This window comes from Vigna unguiculata, chromosome 4 (genome assembly GCF_037176805.1).
Source record: "Vigna unguiculata cultivar grain cowpea cultivar isolate G323 ecotype 2 chromosome 4, ASM3717680v1, whole genome shotgun sequence".
NCBI classification, from domain to species: Eukaryota; Viridiplantae; Streptophyta; class Magnoliopsida; order Fabales; family Fabaceae; genus Vigna; species Vigna unguiculata.
The window spans coordinates 36007535-36031419 of record NC_140795.1 but is presented as its reverse complement, the minus strand read 5'-3'; the positions used below and the strand labels follow the sequence as shown (position 1 = coordinate 36031419).

The 23885-nt window shown below is 27.0% G+C and overlaps 1 protein-coding gene across 1 annotated transcript; it reads left to right on the top strand.

Annotated features, from left to right (window-relative positions):
* Positions 1-5526: 5526 nt before the first annotated feature.
* Positions 5527-7714, top strand: LOC146887094 (uncharacterized). The gene is made up of 6 exons (XM_085672017.1): positions 5527-5742; positions 6617-6688; positions 6792-6893; positions 6976-7221; positions 7466-7576; positions 7658-7714. Exons 1-6 carry the CDS (start codon positions 5527-5529, stop codon positions 7712-7714), a joined length of 804 nt encoding a protein of 267 aa, XP_085528143.1.
* The last annotated feature ends 16171 nt before the right edge of the window (positions 7715-23885 follow it).

Here is a 23885-nt window from a genome sequence, read left to right as displayed (position 1 = left end):
TAGCCAATGTGGGACTTAGAATCACACTTGGATTCCTAACAAGCTCTCATACGAACTTATCCATCTCAATATTCATTGAACAAAAGAATTAATTTCCTATGGCTTTTAAAATATGTTTAAGAATGGATACCATCTACCACTACAAAATTAAATAATTACAATGGAGGTTTACTGATTGGGTTTTAGTAAAAAAAAACATAAGAGAGATTTTAGAAACCCTCGAGAACTACCAGGGTTAAAACCCCAATAAAATTATTTTCACCTTATTCTTTTATTATTTTTTTCATAAATTTAAAAAATTTTAATTTGGCCATAGAATTCTTCTTTTTTCTTTCTCGATGTGTCTCCTTAGTAAGAAGAAAAGCAAGGTCATGCCTCTTTCACTTTTGCTCAGGGATACTCCGTACTTCTCATTCATCTCCATGCGATATCATTTTCGTTTCTCATTTCATCTCTCTAATTTCGTCTTTTTGCATTTGTTCTTTCGATATCAATCCAGGTAAACTGTGTTCGCTCAAGGTAAACGCTAATTTTGGTTGTGCCCTAAGAGGAAGACGTTTGCTCTTTCGATTTCATCGTTTTTCATGAAATCACGTAATAAACATTGTTGTCTTGTTTTCAATTTTGTCATAGTTATTTCGATTTCATCACCATTCTTTCATTTTAGTCTCAGTTCAATTTTGTCTTTCTGATTTTCAGTTTGCCTCTCACTGTTCTTCTGCGTGTTTGAAGCTCAAGGTAATAGTTCCCCTGTTTTCATCAAATGTAATATTCTAATACAAGTCCATATAAAGACGTGTGTTTGATTAATGGTGCTACAGTAATGGTTATTCACTTGTTTTTCTCCTTCTCCCTTCCCTTGCTATGTGCCTAATTGAGAAAAAGTCAAATGCATTCGTTCAGTTGTTTTGTAAATGAAGTTGATCTTGATGTATGCTCCAATTTTTCTTAACTTGATGTATCAGTATTACTGTGTTTGGTTTAGTTTCTCATGAAGAAAATAGTTGTTTCTCCAATACTTTTACTTGTGAAGTATGTTTAAATAACTTTGTAGGGATAGAAAAAAAAGCAAGCTTGTAGGTTTGTCTACTTTCTAATTCATCACAAGAAATCCTCACATACACTCCTTGTCAATTTAATTAGAATGTACTAACATTACAAGTTCTTTAAATTGTTATGTAAATACATAATGCGTAATGCTTTACTTTGAAATTAACATTCATGGTATAACAATGTGGGTTATTCTTAAATCAGTATGATTTAAGCTTGAGTTGTGCTTGGTGTGAATTTTGATAATTTTCATGACAATTGATGAACTTTTGTACGTGTTGTCTACAAGATCAGTGTCTACACCTATGTTTACTTAAATAACATTTAAAATGAGTTTTGGTATAAAATGAGTTCACATAATTAAAAACCAGTGCTGGTAGAGTTTGCTTCGTGAATTTTAGATAAGCTCTGTCTAAATTATATATTTATAAATAAGCAGTGAGCTATAGTGAGACAAGTATCCATATTAATCAACTTTGGTTATCATCATAAATTAGTTCTAAGAAGTCAACTTAATTGAACTAAATATTCAATTGTCATAAGAAATAAAAATTTACATGAATACTATTGAGCTTAGAAAATATAGAGCCACCTTGCACGTTGTGACAGTAAACAACGCCACAACTCTAGTCTTTCTCTTAGGCACCCAAAATGTTACTAACTCCTGGTGCTGATTAAGTTCTAGATGATTTTGCATTATTAATAAGAACATAACTATGACTAAAAAATTCAATGATCATAGAGTATGTAGTATATTATAATTAATGTGCTTGTAATAAAAAATTTAAAAGAAATCCATATTAGTTGACTTCAAAATTTCAATCATAATCTAATAATTACTATTATTATAATTATTATAATAAAAGGGAAAAGAAATTCTAAAGATATTAATCATTAAAATATAATGACAGCATATTTTATTATTTATTTATTATCATTATTTCATAAATTTTGTTATTTAAATACTTAAATATTTATTTTTACACTTTTCTAATATATGAAATATGTGTTGGTGTTTAGTGATTTTATAATAGCACAACGTTATGTTTCGCAACACACTAATATTATTTTCAGTAATCAACCATGACATTTAAATAATTTATTCCCAAAGTTATTAAGAAAATTTATATTTCTTAAAAAAATTTAGAAAATATTTTAACTTGTCAATCTTATTGTCCTTTGTGTATTTTATTCTTGTCTTGAAATGATGTATCAATTAATTGACTTAAAGAGATCCAATTCTCAATGGACAAATCTTGGATAGAGATGCCTAGAAATACACCCCAATGTATGGAAGGATTGAATACATTTTTGGACTTTTCATTTGCTAATAGCAGTGTGAGGGGAGAGATAGTATGTTCGTGTCCGAAATGCAACTTTAACAAGTGGCAATGTCGTGAAATAGTGTATGAACACTTGATTCCAAACCTTTTCCAAAAGGATATACAATGTGACTTTTACATGGGGAGAGAAGAGGAGCAAATGTGTCAGATGAAATACATGTAATGCCGCAAGAAAACGATGAAGTAATTCTTGTTAATAATCCAATGTGTGACATGATTAATGATGCATTTAGGTATCATCAATACAATGATGGGATGGTGGATGATAAGGAAACGGGTGCAGAGTCAAGCCATAATATGAATGATGATCTTGGAGATTTTTTTCAGTTGATGCAAGAAGGTCAAGAGAGTTTATATGAAGGGTGTGATAAATATTCTAAACTTTCTTTCTTGATCAAGTTGTATCACATCAAATGTATGTGCAAAATAACTAACAAGGGAATGTATATGATACTAGAGTTGTTAGCCGATGCTTTTGAACATGCTAAAATACCATGCTCATTCTATGAGATGAAGAAAATCATTAACAAGCTTGGTCTTCATTACACAAAAATTGATGCTTGTCCAAATGATTGCATGTTATACTTAGTAGAAGACGCAAATAGGGAATTTTGTAAGAAATGTAAAACATCTAGATGGAAGACAAAAAAGAAAGGTACAAGTGACAATGGTACAAGTAATAAAAGAAAAAAGATTCCTGCAAAGGTTTTAAGGTATTTTCCTCTGAAGCCATGCTTACAAAGGATGTTTATGTTTTCTAAAATAGCTTACCATATGTGATGGCATGCATCAAAAAGTACAAATGAAGGCATCTTAAGGCATCCAAGAGATTCTAAGGCATGGAAGACATTTGACCTTAAACATCCTCAATTTGCCTTAGACCCTCGAAATGTGAGACTTGGTTTGGCTATTGATGGATTTAATCCATATGGCAATCTAAGCACTAGTCATAGTATTTGGCCAATTGTACTCATACCGTACAACCTTCCTCCTTGGATGTAAACCATTTTCTCAAATCACTTAACACAAAGTGGAGAGACCATCAACAAGAATTGTGGCAACAAAAGAATGATGGTACACATATTAGAGATGAATTGATCACAATGGCTCCAAAAGGAATAGATAGAGACCAATGGGCTTCTTTTATTCATTATTGTAAGACCCGAGAAAATTAAATAGTTATTTAATTAATTATTTAATTAGGACGGGTAATGAGAATATTCAAAGTAATAAATGTGGAGATCTATGACGTGGAAAAGGACTAGCTCAAGTGGTTGAGAGTACCTTCTTGTGTGTGAGGACTTGGGTTGAAGTCCTATGTGTGCCATTTGGGTGTTATTTAAATTGTGTGTTTTTGTGTGTTTTTATATTGGATGCGTGTTGTCATGATAAATTCTTAAAATTGTGGGATTTATCATGAAATAAGGATTGGTTGAGTGGTTTGGCCTTGGCTTGGTATGTGCATGAGAGGGGGTTCAAACCTTGGTGAGAACTAAATGATTTCTTTTTGCCAAATGGTATTTCTGCATGGAATTTGAAAGGGGCAGCGTAACCTAGTCGTTTAAGGGGGCTGAAAAATCAGATTGAATGATCCACCCAATGGTTGTTAAACCCCTTTTTAAATAATTTTCGTTTTGGAAAGTGAATGAGTGAATAGGTTACCCATAAGCCAAGAGAGAGAGGGAATTAGTGAAAGGAGAGGTGCTGTGGTACGTGGGGGGACTTTGGACAGAAGTTTTGGTGGGTTTAGGATTGAAAACAGAGGGAAAGTAAGGAGAAGAACTAACGTGGGAGTGTAAGCAAGGGCAAGGAAATTTCGATTGGAGCGTGCACACATTGATTCGTAAATTGAAGCAAATTCCAGGTAAGGGGAGTTGCTTCGCGTACTATTATTCGTATTCACCTTATTATGTCTTGCGTGATCATAATTGCATGAATTCTCTGCCTGGTGTGTACTATTTTTGCGTTTTCTGGGTTCTGCCCAGAAATCGCCTGGCGGGCATGCATGTGCCGCCAAGCGGTTCATCAGTTTGTGTGTGGATTTGGTTTCTGATGGCTTAAACCGCCTGGCAGGGTTGAATATCCGCCAGGCGGTGTGACAGTGTTGCATTTTTCTATTAGGTTTGCGTTTTGCACAAAAGCGTTGGGATTTCTGATTGTGACTGTATGCGTTGATAGTATGAGTTGGTTAGAATTGGGGTCTGGAAAAGTTTGAGAATACTCTTTTATAATTTAACATGGATAGGGTTGGATTATTGGTATGTGTGGAATTCGAGTTGAGTTATTAGGGTTCATAGGGTGGACGAAATTGAGGAGATTACGTCGAGAGAAATTGGGACAGTAAATTAGGTGAGATTTATTGGGTAATATTGTCTGTGAAGTATGGCTTGAATTCTGGATAACTTGGCATATCACGAGTACAGCAACCTGGAGTTTCTCTGGGTTCTGATACACCGCCCGGTGGTGACTAGCTTGCCGCTAGGCGATGACGGGAACAGTGGCGTATTTAATGTTGTTTTAGGGTAGTTGTGAGGGAGGAGGCTAAGAGTGATATTGGAACTTAAAGAAGGGCACTGTAAGAAATAATGCACATAGGTAAGTGTGTGTGGTAATGGAGAGTGGTTGATGGGGTGATTATGTGACGAGTTCTTGATAGTTGTGTTGAGTAAAGGAAGAGAGTTGGATAGCATTAGTTGGTGAATTAGGAATGGAAAGCTTGAAATTCTGCCTAAATGTTGTTAAATATCTTGAATTATTGGTTATAAGTTTTAAGTGTTTGGGGATTTGTGAGTTTAAACATAAGTTATGTGATTAGGTGAGATTGTGTGGAATGAGATGTATGGTAGGGTAGCGTGAAATAAGTATAATGAGAGGTGATTTGATAATGTCCCTAAACTGTAGTACTTGATAGTGAATGGTGTGCCTTGTTATTGTAGTGATTATTAACTGTGATAGAGGAGTAAAATAGAGTGTCAAATGCCTTTGATTAGGTACATGGGCTATACATGGGAAGGTGTAGGATTGGAGAATCTATAAATTCTGATAAAGACAGTTGTGTTGTACACTCTAGGACATTCTGGAATTTCAGAGTTAAACATTTTGGGTGCCAAATCAGTAGCAGGAAGTTACTGGTATGGCGCCTGGCGGTCTGTTGATACCGCCAGGCGATAGGAATCACTGGGAAGGACTCCTGTGTCGCGTGGCGCCTGGCGGCAAGGGAGTGCTCCGCCAGGTGACATTGAAGAAGTTGTGGCGCTGGAAGAGCGCTGGCGCCTGGCGGTGGGCAGGTACCGCCAGGCGGTCTGGGCCTGTTTCGCCAGGCGGAGACGCTGTTGTTCTTTGTTTCCCGGTGAGTTGTTTGACTGACAATGATGCTTTGCTTGGATCGGGAGATGCTGTGCCATGAGCGGGTAGGTTCATGGATGGTGTGACATGTGATGATATGAGCGGGGAGGTTCATATCAAGTTACTCTCACGTGGGGATACGAGCGGGGAGGTTCGTATGTTCCGTGCTCACGTTGAGAGATGCCACGTGCGGGGAGGTACGGGGGCTGGTGGATCACATGTGTTGGACTACGGGCGGGTAGGTCCGTAGAGCAGGACTACGAGCGGGGAGGTTCGTAGAGGCAGGACCACGAGCGGGCAGGTTCGTGTGAGCATCAGATTCCCGAGTTCAAGGCTAACCAATTGTATGACTTGAAGACTGTTAAGTCTTGGGGTTAGGGTCTTGGCCAAGATTTATAGATAATGATTAAGATGGGTAAATGATTTATCTTGTGTTTATATTCTTGTTATTTTATTTTCTCAGCTCACCCTTTCTGTTTGTGTGTGGCGATGATCGTGTAATTCGTTACACAGGAGCAGATGTTGATACAGGTGATGCTGAGGATGCGCAGATGGCGGAGTGAGGGCTAGTATGGGAGTAGTGCTAGGATTTTTATAAATTGTAATTTATTTTTGAATGCAAATTTTGGGAACTTGTAACCTTTTATGAATTTATTTATGAGTTTTTGGCGCGCTTTCTTAATGAATTGAAATTTTCCCGCGTTGGGATTTTTATCGAGATGGCTATTAAAGCACTTATTTATTTTAATATTTATTTTTAAGTAATAATCCTTAGGGATGTTACAATTATCGTCTAAATTCAAAAACAAAGGTATAATTGAAACTTTTTTTCATCAACCTTATTCATTAATTATTAATTTTTATACATTGATGATTAGGACCATACCCTCAAAAATAAAAAGAATAGGGCAAAGCAAACCATTGCTCATATAGATGGATCTAAGAGCCTTGTAAGGAAAAGAGATGAAATGGTGACAATACTACATATCTTCAAATGAAATTTATGTTTTAATTTTTTAAATTGTGTCATAAAATTTTTCTTCAATTCTATAGGAAAAAGAGTGTGGCCAAATGGTTAGTAGAGGAGAGGTATGGATAGCCACCCACAAGCATGCTAATGGAACATTTGTTAGTGATGAAGAAAGGGAAATTGGTGTAAGTTTGATTCTGATAAACTCTATAATTATCATCCACAATTCTTGTTATTTTAATTATTTTCTTCTCGTGTTCTGTATAGGAAAAAATTCAATCATATGAATCAAAATTATCAGCATCCCAATCAAAAGATGTATCAAGTACTGATTCCTTAGCTTTTGCTTTCGGAAGTCAAGAACATTCTGGACGTGTTAGGGGTTTAGGTTTGGGACCTTGTCCGTCTAAAGTTTTTGGCTTCAATGCACATTCATATAATGGGGCATCTTCAAGTTGTCCTTCTTATACACAATTACAAAATCAGGTTAATAATTTCTTATTTTCAATTATTGCTTTTTTTAATTTATCTCTTCTATATAATGGTATTGATCATTATTAATAAGCATAAGTTGGAGATTATTAATAAGCATGTCTTTATAAGAGAATTAACATCGATGCACATGGTTATTAATGAAAAGATTATTAATATGTTTCATTGTTGATGATTTTGACTTTGATTTAAGTTTGTATTGTTGTTAGGCATGTTGTAAAATGCAGGCAATTTGATTAATTTGATTAGTTATGTTCTCAAATAGGTTTCTTCATTAACATCACAAGTCAATGAAATGAAGGCAATGATGACCTTATTTGTACAAAACTATCAAGGAGAATTACCTCATGACTTTTTTGTATTTCATTCATCATCGATAATATTTAAATTTTAAGTATATTAATATATATTTTATACGGTGAAGAATGTTACTAATTATTTTTATTTTTAATGTTACGTATCTGATCAGGGGAGTGTTCCCAATGGAGAAACAAATGACTCAGATCAAGATTAATAGTTGAAGAATCTTATTAGACTTTCATTTTATTTGACTTTATAACAATTAGTTCATCTTATTAGACTTTCATTTTATTTCACTAGTTTGAACGTTTAAATTTTATTATTTGCTTTGAACTTATAGACTATGTTCCTTGTTTTTATGAATGTTATATCTAGTTATAAATAAATATCTAAATATTAAAATTTTTGCTTATCATATGTTTTATGAATTATATGCATTCAAAAAGTATAACAAATAAAATTAAGGGAATTTGAAAAGTAAAAACATCAATAAATAATGAATTGCATTGTAGTGGTAAAAAATGGACTTTCGGTACTATTATACAGTATAAAAGATTTAAAACTACATACAAGAAATAAATACCAAGGGTTCCAAAACCGTTGGTAATTACCAGGGGTTTTAAAATCGCAGGTAATTATCAGGTGTTTAAAACCGTCTATAATTACCAGGGGTTTTGAAACCGTCGGTAATTACCAAGGGTTTTGAAATTGCTGGTAATTATCAGGGGTTTTAAAATCTCTGGTAAATACTAGGGGTTTAAAACCGTCGGTAAATACCAGGAGTTTTAAAATCGCCGATAAATACTAGGGGTTTTAAAACCGTCGGTAAGTACTGTTTTACCAGGGGTTAGTCAAAACTGCCGATAATCCATTAACGACGTTGGTTATTCTAAGAGAAAAACAAACCGTCGACAACTCCTTTAACAAGGGTTAAAACCTCCAAAAATCTCATAAATAACCTATAGTAAAATTTGTTTTTGTTTACTGTACAAGAATTAAAATAATAAGATTTAGATTTAGATTGAATGTAATTTATGTTGAGTTGCCCACTTTAAAAGCAAAGATAAAAAAAAATGAAAAAATTAAAGAAAAGTTAATATTGAAATAGTTAAAAACAATGTAGTAGTTGAGTAGACTATCAAGAATGAAAAGAGAAAGTATCTTAAAACTGACGAAAATATTCCTGTTTTAAAATAAAAGAAATTATATGGTAATTTTATGATTTTTAAAAAATTATATTATAAAATACTGTTTCAAGACTAACTTTCAGAATGTAAATAAATGTGGGGAAAATGTAAAATTGAGAATAAAATATTACCATGAAATTAAAAAGTAGTAGAAAATAAAAAGTTAGAGATGTTTCATTTTTTTTTTACAAAAACTATAAAAGAGACATTGATTTTGTAAACAGCTATGAAAAAAACTCTTTCATCATATAAGTTTATTCTTTTAAATAGAACCTTTTTCTTTCCAAAAACAAGAACCAAATGGGTTTATTTGTCATTTCAAGTACTAAAATAGAAAAGAAAATACTATTTTAATAAATATAAGATAATATTATAAATAAATTTTATATTATTTATACGGTAACTAATTTTTAAATCAGCCAAGAAAAATAATTGATGTGATTATAAGTTATATAGTGTGAAAATATTATGTATCACTTGTAACTCTGTCACACATCAGTTTTTCATATAACTAATCTCTTTTAATTATCCTATGTCTTTTCAAAATATTTACATGATTGTATAATTATCAAAATTAATTATATTAAAATAGTTACAAATATACGAAATCTTGCCGAAGGAATTCATAATTATAATTTGGGTTAAATATGTCTTTTTTCAAAAAATTTAAAGTGAAATTAGAAATTAGTTTATCTATGAAATTTTAGTTTAATTTAATTTCCAACTTTAGAAAAGTGCATATTTAGTCATTTTAACCAAATTTTGTTAAGTTTATTTGATGTTTTACATATATTTCATGATAGTATTTGGTTTGTTTATATAATTTGATACATTTTCGCTTTAATGTTAGCTAAAAAAATGTATTTATAAATCAAATAAACTTATCAAAATTTGGTTAAAAATACTAAATCTACACATTTTTATAGATGAAAGACTAAATTGGTTCAAGATTTCGAAAATAAACTAATTTCAATTTTCACTCAAAATCAAGAGACAAAATATATATTTAACCCTTATAATCTTAATCTATTATTTATTAAGAATTTTTTTCTTTTTAATATTTTATAAATAATTTATTAGAAATTGAACATTACATTATCAAAAATGACATATATTTTAACTTGTGACAAAAATTTGAAATTATTCGTTTTTTTAATAAGATAGTACTTTTTTTATATATAGATAAACTAAAGTTTATGGCCATTATATGTATAATATGAAAAGTACAGGCCAATAATATAAATATGTGTAAAAGAACTAAATGCTAGAACACTATTACCTGTTAATCTACTTGCCACTTTTTGTAATTGGCGAATTTCACCGCTATCATATAAATATTGTCAATTAAATTGTTCAAGAACTTATATATTCTTAAAATAAGTTAGTTTTTATACATAATTATACAATAAATAATCGTACTTTTATTATATTTCTGATCTATAAAAAAACTAAAAAAAATCTATGTTTGCACCAAAATTACATTTAAAATAAATGTTTAAATATAGTTATTTTATTTAAAATGTATGGCAAATGAAAAATAAAGTTATGCGTTAAAAAGTTAATGGTATAAATATATGTTTCATTATTTATTATATAACTATCTATAACATTTAATTAATATTTTAAAGAAATAAAATTTATACTAAAAATAAATAAATTTTAGATGTGAAAATTTTAATTAAAATGTAAATAAAGTTATCAAAGTTGATAATTCTAATGAAATAAAATAAGACTTTTTTTTAATAGTGTTTTGTGTGAAGTGTTGATTTAAGATTTTCATTATGCTTTTTTTTTTTTAATAGAAGATCACTATTAAATATGAAAGAAATAAATTTTGCTGAAAAAGTGTTAACGACTTTCTAAAAAACAGAAGTGATTGCATTTATTACTCAATTAATGTAAATAGTCAATTTAAAATAAAGACAAAGATTATGATTAGGAGGATAAAGAGTATGTCATTTTACTTACTCTTGAATCCCTACACTATACTACTGTATAGATTATCAAGTCATTCTTATACCATAGAGTTGAGAAAACGATCACGAATATATTGTTATATTTTTTGTGCTTGTGTTTACTGATTTGTCTGTTGATGGTATTCAAGACAAAACGAAACATCAATTAAGACTAATTATGTAGTTCATATTTTTTTTTAAAATTTTTCATGTATTTTTTTCTAACTTTATATGTGTATTACAAATTTTATTTTTTATTTTATTTTAGATTTTATACACAGAATTTGAAGACATTATTAATTGTATTGACATTTATAAACAATTTGATCATCCTTTACTAAAAAAATCACAAATTACACAAATAATAAAAACCTTTAATTACAAAGAAAAAAATTCAACTTTAAATTTTTTAATGTTTTAGTTTTAAGTTTCAATCTTTTGATTATATTTTTTTTCTAAGCATTACTTTTTATTCCTTTGTTTACAAATAAAACTCAATTTTTGAAAATTTAATTGAAAAAACATTTGTAAATAATTAGGTATTTTTAGTCAATAAAGAATTAGGTATTTTTAGTTGTGTTCATATTAAAGATTATTATTTTATAGAGTATTTAAAATATTTTTAAATTTTTCTTAATATCTATTTTATTTGAAATAATGATTTTATTTTTATTAAATTTATTAGTTATAGATATAAAGAAAAATAAATAAAATATAATAATTTTAGTATAGTGAAGAATAAATATCATAATTATGGATTTTATGAAATTAATTTTAAAATCCAAATAAAATTGAACATGATAAAATTTATAATTGATTTCATACTTTAATATTAGGTATTTCCAGCAATATTTGGTATTGCAAGAATCCATTTTTATACATCATGGACAGTAACAAGTAGGGGCGGCAATTTGGGGCAGGTTGGCCAACAAACCCACAGAAGAAAAAAAAATGCAAGGCGGGCTAGGATGTTGAACTCGTTAGCCTGCACAAGTTCGCAGCCCGTGCGGGCTAAGGGCGGGGCTGGCCCATTTGTCCGTTTATAAAATGAAATATTCTTCTTTTTCAATCCCTACCCATTCATCACGATGTTTTTGTAAGTTTATTTTATTATTGTTATTATTATTATTATGTATAATAATTGTATATTAGATAATAATTTTAGTTCTCGAATATGGAATATCCTTTTTATGCATTTTTAGGTAAAAAATTTTGTATTTATCTTGTAAGGTGACATGTTGCTATTGTACTTTAGGTATAATTTTCTTTGTTATTGTTTCTTGTCTTTTATTAGTTAGACTACTCAAAATATGTATCATTTGTCTTCTATCCAAGACCCCAAATTTAACCAAATCATTCTACTCCAACACAAACCATAATTTCATCATCACAAGGAAACATCTCCAATTGCTATTACACTATGGTTTCCCCTATACTCAAGAACAACAACAAAACAGTTTAATCCATACAACATTTCAACTTACTTCCAAACAACCTACACTTCACAAAAAATTCGCAGATATAACCAAAAACTCGTTATCAAATCATAACTTCAACCAAAATTAATACTCCAAAAGAAAATGAGTTCTATTTACAACCATTGCTCTAACCTCAAATAAATTCACATGGTAGCAAGATGAAAATCAAAATTCCTAATTTCCCCCATTGATTCATCCAAACCAAAAATTAACATAATTAGATTAAACATCTTAACGCCACCATCAAAGCCAATTTATCCATTCATCTCATCTCACATTCACCACAAAAATTGACAGCAATCATAAATACAAAAGTATATTTCATTACTCCATAAACTTAATCCCAAATGATACATTTCACACCACCACTATGAATTCAACCATTAAAGAAACGTGTTATCATATTTCATCCCTAAGAATGAAATTACCCATTTATAATTCCACGTTTTAAACTGCAAATCATTCTCCATACATAACCACAAAATAGTGAGAACAAGGCCTAACACCCATCTATTACATATTAAGAAAAGAATATACTACTAAAATTACTACATTACCCATTTTCTTTTATTGATACGTGTCATAAAAATTAGTTTTTCGTCATTTTAAAGGACCCGAGTTCAAATCCTACAAAAGTCAATTTGTTTTTATTTCTTCATTTATTTATGATTTCAACTATAATATTAATTATAAATAATATTATTATTTGTAATATTTTTATAAGTATTAGTATTTCTAATTATTAATAATAATATTATTATAAATATTATTTATAGTGATAGTAGTCAAATTATAACAAATATTAGTATTATAATAATAATAATAATAATAATAATAATAATAATAACATATTATAATAATAATAATAATAATAATAATAATTGTTATTATTATTATTATTATTATTATTATTATTATATGTTACTATTATATATTATTACTATTAGTATTATTAACATTATTAGTAGTAAAGTTATTACTCTTATTTGTAATATATAATATTATTACTATTATATATTTTTGTTAGTAATTGTGTCTCAATTTTTATTAGATTATGATAAATTATTTCTTTGTCTTAAAACTTAAAAAAAATGGGTATATTGATAAATATATGATTAGTTTAAAATTTCACTCCAACATTTCATTGTTGATGTTCATACCCATTCAAATTTGAAGGATTTGTCGACCATTATTGAATTATGTCAATCTTTGACAAAAACAAACAAATTAAAGATATTTTACTTGATTGATTGTCTAATTCATTTTATTTAACTCTTAATGTTTCATTTTCTACAACGAAGATTATCAAAACAAAATTCGAAATAAGATGAAAGATGAATTTCTTGAACACAATATGGTTATTTACAATCAAAAAGGAATAACTGGAGATTTTTATTCCGAATAATAAATTATTGATGAGTTCAAATTTTTTTACTATAAATTAGTTTGGCTCCTCCAAAATTATTGATCAAGATCCATGATGGGTTATTATTATCAACTATAATTAATAATCATTATTACTACCAACTATGAATATTATTATCATTATTATTAATTATAATTATTTCTATTATTATATTACTATTAATAATAATAATAATAATAAGAATTATAATTATTATAATAATAATAATTATTATTATTGTTAATACACATTTTACTTTACTTACTATGTAAGAATCATGTTTCAATTACTTGTCATGTTTATTTGTTTTGTTGTTCATTTATCTTTCCATTTGAAAAATTATTTCAATTTAAAAAATAGTTACTAAAATTAGTAAAATAATAAAAATGAAAAATATTTTTTTTATTATAAATAATTATTTAAATTTAAAATATAATAATTAAGAGGATAAAATTGATAAAATAAAAATGAAACCAAAAATGTTTATCTCTTTATATATTAAAAATTTTGGGACAAAATTGAATCAGATACACATAAATAGGTATTAAATTGAAACAAAAAGACATATATAGGAACTAAATAGAAATCAACACAATGACATCTAATAGTGACACTGACACGTGGCATTGTTATGCCACGTGACACTCACAATGCCACGTGTCACACACAAGGACCTGACACGTGGCATTTTTATTTTTTTTTTCAAAAAATTAAACAAAATTAAAAAATCAAAAAAAAAATAAAAAAAAATAAAAAAAAATAAAAGAACCACAGACTGACACGTGGCATGTTGACTAACGGCGCTAGTTAACTCCGTCTGAAAGGGACCTAATTGAAGCACTTTTTCAAAAGTTGGGATGCAATTGACACTCTTTTAAAAGCGGGTACCAGCTTGACACACCTGTACCAAAGTGGGTATCAGAGTAATTAAACCTTTTATTTACTACGAGATCATCTTTCAATTAATTGTCATTCTTAATTGTTTTGTTGATGATGTATATCTTTATATATAATTATAGATTATTAGTATGTCAACATTAGCCTTGGTATTTGCATTGACATTAATATTTATAGCATAAAAATTATTATTATTATCAATTGTTTGTTATTATTAGTATCATTATTATTTTGATTATTATTATTATTACTATAGTGATGTTATTAGTATAAGTGCTTTTTTAATCATAAAAAATGTTATTATACTAAATATTTTTACTAAATAGATTTTTAATCTTTTAAAATTTTTATAATTTATATTATTATTATTATTATTATTTTTAATGGTTAAATAAATATAATAACAATAATATTATTGTTCCGTACACCCAATAAGTCCCACATCGCTTAGAAGTCGAGGTCAAGCGAAGTTTAAATACTCCTATCTCCTTCCACCCTCTAAGGTGCCTTTTAAAGACAAGACCGTGACGGAGTAAAATGCTCCAAAGCAGACAATATATCGGGAACATGATGGTCGTTCCTAACGATGGCTATTGGACGAACTTGGGTCGAAGTATTAATTTTATTTATTATATTTAAAACTAAATTTAGAACTTTATTTCATTAATAATAACATTTATAACGGTATAACCTAATTTTCATGATATTTATTATTTTATTTTTATTTTATTGTTATTATTATCAATTATAACTCTAATTATTATTATGAGCTCTAATTATAACAATAATAATTATTAGTTTGTTTTGTTGTTTATTTATCTTGAATAATTATTTAAATTCAAAAAAATAGTTACTAAAATTAGTAAAATAATAAAACTGAAAAATAATTTTTTATTTTAAATAATTATTTAAGTTTAAAATATAACAATTAAGAGGATAAAATTGAAAAAATAAAAAAGGACACAAAAGATGTTTATCTCTTTATATATGTAGTTGTATTATTATTATTATTATTATTATTATTATTATTATTATTATTATTATTATCACTACACAATATTATTTTAGTGTTATTATTATTATCTATTATCTATTATTATTGTTATTATTATTATTATTATTATTATTATTATTATTATTATAGTTAAACACATATTTTACATTTATTTACTATGGGATCATATCTCAATTACTTGAACTTTTTATTTGTTTTGTTGTTCATTTTATTTTTATATCTGTGTAATTATTTAATTTTAAAAAATAGTTACTAAAATTATTAAAATGATAAAATGGAAAAATAATTTTTATTATGAATAATTATTTTAATTTAACAAATAATAATTAAGACGATAAAATTGTATAAACAAAAAGAGGACATACCTCTTTATATATATAGTTATTGTATTATTATTATTTTTATCACTACGAGATATTATTATAATGGTATTATTATTATTATTATTATTATTATTATTATTATAGTTATAGTTAGACACACATCTTAAATTAATTTATTACGGGATCGTATTTCAATTACTTGTCATTTTTATTTGTTTTGTTGTTAATGTATATCTTTATATATAATTATAGATTATTATAGTTGACATTAGCCTTAGTGTTAGCATTAATATTAATATTTATAGCATAAATACTATTATTATTGGTATCATTATTATTATTTTTATTATTATTATTATTATTACTATTTATAATGGTGTTATTATTATAAGTGTGTTTTTTTTAATTATAGAAAACATAGTTATACTAAATATTTTTGCTAAATAGAGTTTTAATCTTTTAAAATTTTTAAAATTTAAAATTTATATTAATATTATTATTAGTATTTTTAATGGTTAAATAAATATAATAACAATTATATTATTATACTAAAAAAAGAAAATAAAAAAAATGTTTGCACGGACCATAGACTATTATAATTATTTCGTAAAATTAATTAATTGTGTTATATTGTGATATCAATTCTATTTATTATATTTAAAATTGAAATTATTATTGCATCACTTAGATTTATTAAATACTTTAATAACAACATTTACAACAATATAACTTAATTTTCATAATATTTCATTACATAATACTTTCACTATTTTATTATTTTAATATACAAAATAAAACAAATACGCCCCGTGCGCACGGTCGGTATACTAGTTTACACAAAAAATGTAACCCAAAGATGCATTTCACCATTGATTCCTTTGCAATCATTGTTCTACACAAAATCAAGTAATAATCAAGAAAATGGTTTAGCACCCCTTACACCAAAAATTAACCCCTAAATGTACAATTCATCATCTCATAATTTGCCTCAACATTTCACCTTCCTAGGCGCACCACAAAAATACCCAAAAAAAAACAATTTCTACCCTTTTTGCTCTATAGCCAAGGTTTGAACTCACCAAGGTGGTTTGAACTCACCACCTCCAAGTTCCAACCTAACACTCCAAACCATATCAACTACCAAGCTTTTCTTATCAACTACATGCACAACAACATACAATAACATCCACACTTTTAATGCATTCGAGTAAATAAAATTATAAGTATACCAATTGTATTATGAATAATTTATAAAAAGATACAAATTACACAAAAGCACACTCTACACCTCCAAAACAGATATATAAAAACAATATTTAAATATAAACACACCAAATGCACACATCAAGAATCGATGAGAACCCTTGACCACCAACTTGTGACAAAGCTTTAACCAACTGTGATACATATAACATCTGTTGAATTGTTTATTTATTAATTTAAATAATACTCCTCTCGCCAATGACCATTCTTGTAATAATAATTATTTTTCCTGAGTCTTACCATCACAAGCATTGTCTCCACCACAATATCCTGAGATTGCAAGACAATAAAAGGATAATCCCAACTTACACCATGAATTCATCCACACAACAGAACAAAAATTTACATTCTTTAAATTATCACTAACCCATCAAGATTGACCCTTTAAAAAAGAAAGGAAACACCACGTTTCCAATACCATATCACGAAACAAATAAAATAGAATAGAGAAACTCCTTCTTACAATTTCATGATGAAAACTCAAACTCAATACATGTCCACTAAAGAATTAAGAAGAAAAAGGCTTAGCACCCCTTACCTAGAATTCTCGCAATAACATTGTTGCCTTTGCTCTATGCTTCCCTGTTCTTCACGTTCTAACCAAAAATTCTACTCTCTGTTTTCCCTTAAAAGGCAATGAAAAAAAAATTAATGGTTAATTTTTTTTTGCCAACTTCACCTTAATGTGCATCACAAAATAACCAAATAAAGAAAACCAATATTGCTGCCTTTTTTCTCTAGCCATGGTTTGAATTCACCACCTATAAGATTCAAGCAGCACAACAAACCATATCAATTATCCCATTTTCTTGTCAATCCCACGCACAAAACATATAATAACATCCATACATTCAATGTATTCAAGTAAATCAAATAAATTCTAAACACTTCAAATAAAATATGTCATTACAACATACAAGTCACACCCTAAAGCACACCTAACCACTTCCAAACATTTATAAAACAATCTTAAAAATATAATTGCTGCAAATGCACACACTAGAAATTGAACCCTTAACCACCAACCCATGACAAGGCTTTAACTAACTCTACTACTCTTCAATTTTTGTTTATGTCCTTACATATGAATTCAATTAATATTCCTTACACCCATTTATCACCTTAGAAATACAATTATTTTTCCTAGATTTTACAATAGTTATCATTCTACCCACATAGGTTTTTCAAAGTCTTTCCATAGAGAGTTCTCAAGTACTAAGACTTTTTCTAACTTTTGTATCTTCAAATGAAAGCCTGCCATTTTATTTATAGAAGCCATTTTATTTATAGAAGCCATTTTCGAAATTGGGTCAAGAAACTGAAGAGTGAAGTCACAATTGCCGCTGATTATTTATTGTCACAAATGATAATAGATTATCACAAAAACTTTTCTGAAAACATTTTTCCACTGTGATAATCTATTGTCAGTAGTGATAATTGATTATCATAGAGGCTTTTCTTGAAAATCAGTTTTCACTAAGATAATCGATTATCACTAAGAATAATCGATTTTTCTAGTGTTAATTGCAAAAGCAAAAACTGTCTCTTAAGTTTCTTAGTGTGTTGTTTCTTGGGATCTATCTTTTGACTTATGACCTTCTACATTTACTATCTTAAATGACATACACAATTTACATGGCTTCAACAACCAAAATTATAAGACTTTAAAATAACTTTTAATTCTAAGCACCTTTTAACTCTTCTAACAGTCTAATAGTCTTCTTGAAGGTCAAGACGAGTCGTCCGTCTCCTACCAAATGTCGAGGCAAGTCGGCTAGGACCAAACATCAAGACAAGTCGACAAAGGCCAAATATCTTGAAAAGTCAACACAGGTCAAAGGTCGAGATGATTCAACCTGAGTTGTAGTTTGTACCAAGTTAGCACAGGTTAAAGGTCAATTTGAGTTAAAGTTTAAGTTTTCATACTTGTTGTTCTGTATATGTCTAATGATATATTTAAAAAGAAACTAATATTTTTTCATATTAAAAAAAAAACAATTGTGGGCTATGCTTGTCCAATAGAGCTTTCATGGACATTTTAGCCCTGTGGGTTTTTTCATTATAAACATTTGTATAAAATTGAATTTGGTCTCAATTTGGAGAGGGACAAAATTGCTTCATTTTTTGAAACAAAAAATAGGACAAATTGAATTAAAATAACAAATATAGGGTCTGAATTGAATATAAGACACTGACATGTGGCAATGACATTGACAAGTAGCACTAACACTGTCATATGGCACTACTATTGTCATGTGGCACAATGTTGGCTTGACATGTGTGTGTTTTTCTAAATTAATAAAAAAATTAAAAAAATTAAAAAAAAAGAAAAAACACAAATTGACGCATGTCATACCTTGTTCACTTATAAGTGCCCAAATTGAGTGAACTTTAAGATAATTTTAGCACTTATCTTGTTTTGATTTTATTAAGTTTTTGTTAAAATCACCGATATTTAGTGTATTTAGCAGTTTTAAAGATTAGAAGATAGCCAAAGTGGAAAAAAATAGAGAAATTAGATGAAAATCATGCAATTTTGGACAAACTGTGACTGGCATGGTGACCGGTAGAATTAAGGCTGAGCCACAAAGAGCAAACCCTTTGAAAGAGGAAACCTCAAGCATTAAACTTGTAGTTTTTCCATGAAGACTCCTCCTCCAAGAAATTATCTTAGGAGTTGAGCATTAGAGCATAAAGTTGAGCCACAAAATCAAATCCACACAGGAAGGAAACCTCTGTTGCCAAGTCATAATTGCACTATTGAGCACCACCCTATACAATTTGTAAATACAAAGTTGCACCTCTATTTTAATTATCATATTTTATAGAGTCTCTTTAGAGAACTCTTAGGAAACATTTTATCTTTACTTTTAAATATTCTTAGAGAACATAATAGGGTATAACTACTCAAATGACCGTAATGCTTGGATTTATCATGAGAAGCTAAACCCATCTTGTGTTGAGGTTATGATGTGATCCCTTTGGAACTCTCTTGTATTGATATTGTTTTATTTATCAATGTATGCTTTTATTTACATGTTTGTGAATTAATTTATACTTGTTATTGGATGAACTGATCACTCATCTTATTTCACTAGCTTGAGATTGATGGAAAATGGTTCCAAGTTCTGGTCCAAGTAATTTTCCTCATGCTTTTAAATGCTAGGAATAGATCTAAGGCTCTAGTTGGTTACAAAGTCCTAATTTTAATGCAAGTGATTCATTCAAGCAATCATTGAGGAATCATACTGAAGTTTGATGATTTTGGGCTCTAAGTATCAAGAATGGACCTAAAGTTACATTTAAAAAGTACTCATGGACATGAATAAGTGCATTTTTTGTGAATAACAACTGAACTAATACAAGAGAGGGACAAAGTGGTAAAGTTTGACCTCAAACACCGCTTTATTCATATCAAACCAATTTAAGCATTGTGTATTCCTCCAAATCACTATGGATGACACTTGTTGTACTACATCTACCTAATATAGTTCCTGGAAAGTAATTGCATTTAACAACCCAACATTCACTATGTCATTAATTATTTAAATGACGTTATCAAAAAGAACTAAATTGATTATAATGGAGAAAAATTAGGACTTTATTAAAAAAAAAAAGAAAAGAATACATTAATAAACTCAACATGGACTAAATTAGTATTTTAAAAAACAAATAAAGTTAACACAAAAATTTGTAACGTGAAATGTAAATTAATAAACAGCTCAATTTATTCAACTAAAACAAATTATTATTATATATATATATATATATATATATATATATATATATATATATATATATATATAACTAGGTATTTATTGTTATTTTTACACATTAAAAAGTTAAACACAATATATATATATATATTTATTTATTTATTTATTTATTAAAATAGTAACTAGTTTTTATACATAACTAGGAGTCTGACCCGTGCGTACGCACGGGTTGTATTTTTTTTTTTTATTTTGTATATTAAGTAGTAAAATATTATGTAATGAAATATTATGAAAATTATGTTATATTGTTGTAAATGTTGTAATTAAAGTAATGAAGTAGTAAGTAGTAAATCTAAATGATGTAATGATAATTTCAGTTTTAAGTATAATAAATAAAATTGATATTAAATATAGTGTAGTTAATTAATTTTACGAAATAATTTTATGAAATAATTATAAAATTGATATCGTACATATTTGTCTCGTCCCCGTCCTCATACTCGTCAAAATACTATGTAATATATAAAATTTATCTTTTTTACTCTATTATTATTATTATTATTATTTTATTTGAAGAACTATTTTGTTTCGCTAAAACAATTTTCGTTATTTCCAAAGCATTGGTTATGTTCATATTTAAAAAGTTTTTTTAGACCTCTAAAGTATTTTTCATTTTATCATATCCTTGATTATATAGTTGTTTTCCTTCGTGTGATTTAATTTAATGGTCTCTCAAATTGTTTCTAAGACATACATTTGATAATTTTTTAATATTTTTATTTTCATAATGTAAAATATTATTTTTATATATTTTATATAATTATCTTTTATATTTTAACTCATTATCATACTTTGATTTTGTCACTATAATTGTATAAATAAATTTTATTTACTATAATATAAAATTTTAATGTAATTTTCATGAATTTTCTTTTACCACCCCCAACATATATTGAAGTTCAAAAGATACAATATTTATGTTAAAAATTTATTATTATTAGTTTAATATTTGTTCTTTGCGTTATTTGGATAAAGTGATTTATTATAACTTTTATTAGTATATAAAAAAGAGATTCATTAGAATTTAAAAAAATAAAATTGAAGTAAAGATACATTTAACATATATTTTAATATAAATATTTGTTTTTGTTTTATATTATTTTACAAATTAAATTTTATCAGCTACAATTCATTAATGTTTACAAATTTAACAGAAGTTTTGGTTCTCATGAAATTTTATTTTATTTTCTAATTTAAAATATATACAATTATAACATAATTTCTTTATAAATATTTGATATTGGAGAAACAACTCTCCTCTTAATATTGAATATTTGATAATATTATGTTTCCTTTGTCATAATTTTTTATTATTTTATAATAATTAATTAATTAATATTAAAATAGTAAGAAAGTTGGTATGGGTATGAGTACAAGTATATACCTGTTACCTTGTGAGGATGGAGATGAGACAAAAGTTTGATACCCGTTGGGTTGGGCATGAAGATAATGATGAATTTTTTCCATGGAGATTAGTATGGGATCGTGAAACTTGTCTCTGCCCCGTCTAATTGTCATTCCTATATTAAAATAATAAAATATTGAAAATATTATGTAATGAAATATTATGAAAATTAAGTTGTAAATGTTGTTATTAAAGTAATTAGTAAATCTAAGTGATGCAATAATAATTTCAGTTTTAAATATAATAAATAGAATTGATATCACAATATAATATAATTAATTGATTTTACGAAATAATTATAATAGCCTATGATTTTTTATATTTTTGTCTCAAATTTTTATATATATTTTTTATTTTATTTTATTTTTTAAAATAATAATATAATTGTTATTATATTTATTTAACCATTAAAAATACTAATAATAATATTATATAAATTATAAATTATAAATTATAAAAAGATTAAAAAATTAAAATTCTATTTAACAAAAGTATTTAGTATAACAACGTTTTCTATAATTAAAGAAAAAAACACACCTACAATAATAACACAATTATGAATAGTAATAATAATAATAATAAAAATAATAATGATACTAATAATAATAATATTTATGCTATAAATATTAATATTAATGCTAACACTAAGACTAGTGTCAACTATAATAATCTATAATTATATATAAAGATATACATTAACAACAAAACAAATAAAAATGATAAGTAATTGAAATATGATCCCGTAGTAAATTAATTTAAAATGTGTGTCTAACTATAATAATAATAATAATAATAATAATAATAATAATAATATCATTATAATAATATATCGTAGTGATAAAATAATAATACAATAACTACATATGTAAAGAGATATACATTTATTGTGTCCTCTTTTGTTTATACAATTTTATCCTCTTAATTATTATTTGTTAAATTAAAATAATTATTCATAATAAAAATTATTTGTCCATTTTATCATTTTAATAATTTTAGTAACTATATTTTTAATTCAAATAATTACACAAATATAAAAATAAAATGAACAACAAAACAAAGAAATAGTGTAAATAATTGAGATATGATTCCGTAGTAAATAAATGTAAAATGGGTATTTAACTATAATAATAAAAATAAAAATAAAAATAATAACAATAATAATAATACTAAAATAATATCTTGTAGTGATAAATAATAATAATAATAATAATACAACTACATATATAAAGAGATAAACAACTTTGGTCTCCTTTTTATTTTTTTAATTTTATCCTCTTAATTTTTATATGTTAAACTTAAATAATTATTTAAAATAAAAAAAATATTTTTCAGTTTTATTATTTCACTAATTTTAGTAACTATTTTTTGAATTGAAATAATTATTCAAATGTAAAGATGAATAAACAACAAAACAAATAAAAGGGTAAAGTAAGTGAAACATGATTCATTGATAGTAAGTAAAAATAAAATGTGTAGTAACCATAATAATAAAAACAATAATAATAATAATAACTATTATAATAATTATAGTTCTAATTAATAATAATAGTAGTAGTAATAATAATAATAGTAATATAATAATAGAAATAATTGTAGTTAATAATGATAATAATAATACTTATAGTTGGTAGTAATATTGGTCATAATAATTATAGTTGATAACAACAATTATAGTTAATAA

Excerpts from the sequence above, each read along its gene's own strand:
- LOC146887094 (XM_085672017.1), top strand. The coding sequence starts at position 5,527 with ATGGCGCCTGGCGGTCTGTTGATACCGCCAGGCGATAGGAATCACTGG. Across the intron at positions 6,689-6,791 it reads TAGATGGATCTAAGAGCCTT|GAAAAAGAGTGTGGCCAAAT; the intron begins GTAAGGAAAAGA and ends TCAATTCTATAG. Across the intron at positions 7,577-7,657 it reads TTGTATTTCATTCATCATCG|GTATCTGATCAGGGGAGTGT; the intron begins ATAATATTTAAA and ends TTTTAATGTTAC.